This window comes from Aplysia californica, unplaced genomic scaffold, assembly GCF_000002075.1.
Source record: "Aplysia californica isolate F4 #8 unplaced genomic scaffold, AplCal3.0 scaffold00682, whole genome shotgun sequence".
In the NCBI taxonomy this organism is placed as follows: Eukaryota; Metazoa; Mollusca; class Gastropoda; order Aplysiida; family Aplysiidae; genus Aplysia; species Aplysia californica.
Window position 1 is genome coordinate 54,242 of NW_004797952.1, and position 7,515 is coordinate 61,756.

The 7,515-nt window shown below is 38.5% G+C and overlaps 1 protein-coding gene across 1 annotated transcript in view; it reads right to left on the reverse strand.

Moving 5' to 3' along the window:
- Positions 1 to 728: 728 nt before the first annotated feature.
- myomod1 (myomodulin) overlaps positions 729 to 7,515 on the reverse strand; it is a gene marked incomplete at its 3' end in the record, with an annotated part of 8,869 nt that continues 2,082 nt past the window's right edge. Inside the window, 1 exon segment of the mRNA NM_001204494.2 lies at positions 729 to 794. Coding sequence (NP_001191423.1) covers positions 729 to 786 — 58 coding nt within the window.

The following is a 7,515-nucleotide window of genomic DNA, read 5'->3' on the forward strand; positions in this document are numbered from 1 at the left end:
TAATTAATCTTACTGTAACACAGTTCACTATAGTGCGAATTATTTAAATCTCTGAGAAAAGCTGTCGGACTTAGCATTGCACTTTGAATACGTCGAAGCCTTTCAATGTAGATCTTCCATCCGTAAAATTTAAGTGCACTTATGTACTTCATCAACAGCGACAACCTTGATTGCTCAGACGTTCTATTGTCGAAGTCCGAAAAGCGATTAGACGGTGCAACGAGTGCGTGTAAGTGTTATAAATGTATTAGGGTATCAGGAACTAGAAATACACCAACTCCTAGCCGGGAGGCCGGGAAAACGAACGTAATCCATATCATCTGTTTCATATGAATAGATGTCAGTTGATAAGAGAACTTCCAGCTTAATGTGTTTGGTCATTGTTAAGTTTATCTACGTCACTTTCGTTCTCGATTCATAGAGCCATTACTGTCGTCACCCATTTAAGAGTAGCCAAATATGCTAACACTTGTTTCTTCCCTTTTCTTTCTCAACATCGAACTACACTGTTCTCTTCAGCTATTACCACTCGCTCATTATTTATAAATAATCAAAGAGAGAGGAAGAGAGGCGAGGAGAAATGATCGTTATTAGAATCTTGCTGTGTTTGTGTTCTCTTGTATTAATGCTAAGCGCATCGAGCACTTAAAAAAAAAATGGAAATGCTCTACAATGTAATGTGAGTGAAATATATTTTTATTATTATTTAACATGTGGTCTGATCTACTCACCCTGGTAGGTCAGAGAGGCAAAGACAGCAAGCGGCAGGAGCATATACACCTGCATGGTTGTTCCTGTGGAGATGATCATCATGATCTTTATTTAGCAACAATAATGAGATCCATATAATAATTTTAACAATGACATAATAATGGTGGCGACAATAATGACTCCACTACTACAACAACAACAACAACAACAACAACAACTACTACTACTACTACTACTACTACTACTACTACTACTACTACTACTACTACTACTACTACTACTACTACTATGACTATGACTACTACTGCTGCTGCTGCTGCTGCTGCTGCTGCTGCTACTACTACTACTACTACTATTACTAGTAAAATAATAATTACAATAATAATAATAATAATAATAATAATAATAATAATAATAATAATAAAAATAATAATAAAAAGAGAAGAAGAAAAATGATAATAACAATCATAATAATCAGTATTGTTATGATAGTGATAACAAAAATAATATTTAACAATACTACTACTACTAGTAATAGTGATGAAGACAATAATAGTGTCAATAATGCTGCTTTTGTCTGCTACTAGCCCATCCCAAAGAAGTTTAAAATGTATTGATTGGATTGGATAAGACCTATATAAAAAAAGGAAAACTAAACAAAACAGAAAAACAAACAATTGAGATAATTAGAGAGAAAAACTGCTTCTTTTTTTCTTTTTTTTGGGTTAGTGTTATACGGCGCTCACAACTGCAAAAGGTCATATGAGCGCGCGGGACACATTAATTAAACTTTTTCAGTTCGTAGGAAATTTTGAATTTTTGCCCGGGTGGTGGCCGAAGCCTTCTCTTGTCGATTTTAAACCACCAAGGGATCTTTAACATGCGCAACTTGCACATGGGCCCTCCGAGATTTTTCGCCCTTGTCCGAGAAGGCTAGGTGTAGATTTTTCCTACTAGAAGATTAGGGGTGCGGCTGAAAGTCAGCAGAAAGAAGGAGCCAAGGAGCAGCAGTAGAAAGGCTGCAGAAAGAATCAGGAGCCCAGAGGAGGAGCAAAGGAGGTGAGGGGGTGGGGAAGAAAGAGGAGACGGAAGCAGACGGAAGAACATTGCTAGAGAGCAGGGAAGGAGGTGAAAGGAGACGATTCTAGAGAAGAGAATGTTTTGGTCGCTACACGGGTTTGAACCCAGGACCTTTGAATGAGAGGCCAACACCTTAACCTCTAGGCCACGAGACCCCCCCCCCCCCCCCCAAACTGTTTCGATCCTAACAGTTAGGGCAAACTGAAAGTATAAGTACACTTACAAATGGTAATTTTAAAATAAAAATATTAATACACTTTTCACGATGGATATAAGAATGAAGATTTAAGAAGTTATCACTTTCAGACCAGCATAATAATCGATATCACAATCAGCGGAAGGAATTATACTATTTTTAATTTGGAAGAAACATTCTTGCAATATTAAAGCAAATATAACAAAAGAGAATGAATGCTCTAGGACGCCTGTTTTTGCATGGGGCCCTACTGTTTAAGGAGCTGCACTCTTCTTGTCTGTTGGCAGAGAGGTTATTAACTACCCCTCCCCTCACACACATGCACACGTACACTCATACAAACAAACGCACGCACACGCACTTAGTTACATACATACACAAACACAGTTACACACACGCACGCACACATACACACACACACACACACACATACACTCACACACAAACATACACACACAACCACAAACACACTCAAACCACGCTCACACGCGCAAGCGCAAGCGCAAACACAAGCACAGATATACAAATACAAAAACAAAAACACATAGGACAACAAACTCACAAAAACAAATACAAATATAAAAGAACACACGCTAAATCAGATACACTTCTGTTTAAAAACGTATTTAACATGCATGTATTTTTTTCTTTCATTCAATCAAGGCTGGCGTATAAAATTTAAAATAATAAATAATAATAATATTGTAGTATTACTTCTATATAGGACTACTTCAACCCCAACAAACTTCGCTTACTCACACACGAACGCTAATAGATTGGAGAACCTCTCTCCCGGCATCCTAATTAAACAAAAACAAAAATTATAGAAAACAACGAAAAACAACATAATTTATCTATGGTGTGGTGATATGTGCGTGGTGTGTGTGTGTGTGTGTGTGTGTGTGTGTGTGTGTGTGTGTGTGTGTGTGTGTGTGCGTGTATGCGTGTGTATGTGTGTATGTGTGTGTGTGTGTGTGTGTGTGTGTGTGTGTGTGTGTGTGTGTGTGAGAGAGAGAGAGAGAGAGAGAGAGAGAGAGAGAGAGAGAGAGAGGGGGGGGGGTGGAGGTACTATATTAATGTGAATTCAGGTGTTTAAATCGGTGATTAAGACTGCATTTTCACCCTTTTGTGCATACATATTATGTTTGTTTTTATGATTAAGACTGTAGGAATGAGACAGATAAACAGATATATCACGTTTCATCAATCGGCAGCAATCTGATTACAAAAATCAGTAAACCAAAGACTGCTAATCCAGCTTATGAAAGGTCTGCTTCTGTTGCAATTTGATTAAAAACAAAAACTCGCTAATGCGGCGACAATTTAATGCACCACAGTCCCGATTCCTGCCTACAATATTGTTATTGTAACTGTGTTTTTGTTTTACTTGTACATGCCCCCCCCCCCTCGAGCAAAAAGAAAAAACACAAGGAAAAAAACTAAAACACACACAAACACACACATACACACACACACACACACACACACACACACACACACACACACACACACACACACACACACACACACGCAATATAGATAATTTTGAAGGCGAGCTGCTTCAACCCGGTCTGTCAGGACAACCTTAGCTGACTGGGATACTGCATCTTAGCAGACAGACCGCGATATTTGATTTAAAAAGACTAATACAGAAAGAACAAAACTACAACAGCAACAACAACAAAAATAACAGTAACAAAACATCATAACAAAAGCTTCTACTCTTCGCGCGACGACGAGGTTCCTAAACACTACTAGTAATCCACACCTTGAAGAGAAACCGCGTGCTTTGAATACATGGAGAAGCGGGTTATTGGCAAACATCTATCATTAAAATTTCCCGCCAACTTCTGGTATCAACGGCTAACTAAGATCTACTTCTCAAACATCTTACATTTCCAAGGTAGATGTTTGTTTTACGATGCGTACTCAGGAGAGGGATACAATATCTATGTGATCTAGCAAATTCGATTTGGGTATAAGAAGAAGAAATCGTGTTCATATGATATCTATCGACGGTAGTTAATAATGTAATATGAAGAAAAAAATCTTCCCGCAACCCTTAAGAGTTACCCAAAAAAACAAACAAAACTCTTGTTTTTTTGTTGTTTGTTTTTGTAAAGTGTTTTACGGCGCTCGCAACTGCATAGGTCATATGAACGCGCGGGACACTCCTAATATTTTCAGTTGGTAGGAAATTTTGAATTTTGCCCGGGTGGCGGCCTAAGCCTACTCTTATCGATTTTAGACCACCAAGGGGTCTTTAACGTGCGCAACTTGCACACGGGCCCTCCGAGATTTTTCGTCCTTGTCCGGAAGGCTAGGTGTAGATCTTTCCTACCAGAAGATCAGGGGTGCGGCAGAAAGACAGCAGTAAGGAGGAGCCAAGGAGTAGCAGTAGAAAGGCTGCAGAAAGAGTCAAGAGCCCAGAGGAGGGGGCAAAGGAGGTGAGGGGGTGGGGGCAGAAAGTGGAAATGAAAGCAGACAACAGAACATTGCTAGAGAGCAGGAAAGGAGGTGAAAGGAGACAATTTTAGCGAAGAAAATTTTTCGGTCGCTACCCCGATTCGAACTCGGGACCTTTGGATGAGAGGCCAACACCTTAACCTCTAGGCCACGAGAGCCCCCAACAAAACTCTTAGTGCCCAAATGTTAATGAAAATTTTGGAAGACATTTATAACTAGTTATCGCTATACAACGTGTAGTGTGCTGTTCAACATAATACGCTCATTTAGAAAAAAAAAATAAAAAAATCGAGCAATCTATGATTCAGCACAACACCCCCCCCCCCCTCTTCCAACCAAAAAAAACAACAAAAAAACCAACAACAAACCAAGAAATAGCTATTTAAAAAACAAACGAAAAAAGCATATTATAAAAAACAATAATACAGGAAGCTAGAAAAAAAGGAAAATATTATCAAAATAAAAAAACAAGAAACGTTTGCAGCAATTACATTGCTTGCGCAATACTCTCACAACGTAGAACGGGTAGGGGAGGTACAATAAGATAGAATGATCAGGTAGGCTAGTCTTAATTCAGCCGTGATACACTCAGAGGTTAATGGTGTGGGAAATGTCAAAGTCAACGAGACTGGTCGTTATAAAGAGGAAGAGGAGGGGAACTAAAATAAAGAGCTGTTATCATTATTATTACCAGTTTTTGTTTTGTTTTTGTTATTATTATTATTATTGTTATTTTTATTATTAATATTATTATTATTAGTAATATTATATATTATTATCATTATCATTTTCATTATCATTATTATTATTATCTCATCATTTATTATTATTATTATTATTATTATTATTATCATTATTATTATTATTATTATTATTATTATTATTATTATTATTATCATTGCCGTCGTCGTCGTTATTGTTGTTGTTGTTGTTGTTGTTGTTGTTGTTGTTGTTGTTGTTGTTGTTGTTGTTGTTGTTGTTGTTGTTCTTCTTCTTCTTCTTCTTCTTCATCTTCTTCTTCTTCATCTTCTTCTTCTCCTTCTTCTTTTTCTTCTTCTTCTTCTTCTTCTTCTTCTTCTTCTTCTTCTTCTTCTTCTTCTTCTTCTTCTTCTTCTTCTTCTTCTTCTTCTTCTTCTTCTTCTTCTTCTTCTTCTTCTTCTTCTTCTTCTTCTTCTTCTTCTTCTTCTTCTTCTTCTTCTTCTTCTTCTTCTTCTTCTTCTTCTTCTTCTTCTTCTTCTTCTTCTTCGTCTTCTTCTTCTTCTTCTTTGTTTCCTTCTATTTCTTATCTTTTTCATTATTATTGTTATTGTTGGTATCATCGTTGTTCTACTTTATAAGTATCAAAAATAACTTTTGTCTTTTTATTGTTGTTATTTTTGATACTGTCATTACATCCTCAACGTCATTAGCATTGCGCGGATTGCCGCTACTGTCATCACTATCGTCAGCGTTAGTTTTACAGTGGAATTATCACTGCTATCGCGTTCGTTTTGCAGATGTTACTATTTCACGGGGTGAGCTTGCATACAAGAGCGAGTCTTTTTTTGATTGCTTGTGCATGGTGAGAGTGTTAGAGCGCCCGTGAGTGAGTGTGTGAGTGTCAGTGTGTGAGTGTGTGTGTGTGTGTATGTGTGTGTTTGCTTGTGTGTATGTGTGTGTTTATGTGTCTGCGTGTGCGTGTGTACTTGCTCGCACACGTGGGGAATTTGTTTGCGCGCGTCGTTTGTGTGTGCGGGAGCATATTTGTGCCAGTGTATAGTGAGACATGAAAAAAACAATCAGACCGGAGAAAAGATAGATATACGTGAGTCGTTGCAAGATAGACAAGTAGATAGATTTATACAAACATGTGTCTGATTTGGTAATGTTAGATAGATAGATAGATAGATAGATAGATAGATACATGAAGATAGATAGATAGATAGATAGATAGATAGATAGATAGATAGATAGATAGATAGATGGTTCGTTATTCTAATTTTCTCGCCTAAGATAGAAAATTAATCACATAATATGAGAAACTTCGGTCTTATATTCGGAAGATAATTTGCAAGCAACGAAATTATTATGTCTTTTGTTAACATAGTAGTCATGATAACCCCGAAATAGACTTGATTAGAATTGTTTTCAAGTAAAATCGTTTCGTAATATGCGTAACAAAAGCTCAACTTAAGACGAACCTATACGGATAATACATTTTGAATCCCCCAAGCAGAATCGACTGGCATTTTCGTTTGCCTTCATGGCACCAAAATCCCAGTGCAGGTCATCCAAGCTCAAGGAACGAATCAGTTCTTTTTAAATTGATATCTCAATAGGAAGCCACAGGGTAAAAGACCACGTGGAACCTGGAGAAGAGTCACAGAAATGGATGTACAGAAAAGGAGAAAGACATCGAGTGACATCAAGCGACTGGTCCCGGATAGGGAAAGGTGGAAAGTGTTTGTTTGTGATCTATATTCTGATGCAGAGTGAGAAAGGCAATGATGATCTCAACCTCTGCAAATAGAAGAAGCAGACAACCCCCCCCCCCAACCTGTTAACTTAATTTTAAAACTATGTAATGCCTACAGTTGGGTCACAGAATTCTGTTAAAGATCATCATCATCATCATCATCCAGGGCCAGATCTGCGACAGACATCGGCGATCATGGTTCTCCATTTATTCCTTTGCTCGGACGCTCTAAAAAAAGCTACGTTTCCCTGATCTTTCCCTGTTACCCTTACTTCTGTTAAGAAGTGTTACAAAAACAATAACAAACCATCAAGAACAAACCAAATCACACACACACGCACACACACACACACACACACACACACACACACACACACACACACACACGCCACAAGGGATGCGCGGAGACAGACGACGAAGGGAGGAGAGGAGTGGAGTGGGGAGGGGGGAGGAGAGAACCATGATGGCAGGGCGCACGTGGGAGGCTCACTGTCAACGGAACTGGTCAGGAGATGACATCGTGATCACAGGAAACCAGGGCGGCGGAGGCGCACCCCTTCTCTCTCTCTCTCTCTCTCTCTCTCTCTCTCTCTCTCTCTCTCTCTCT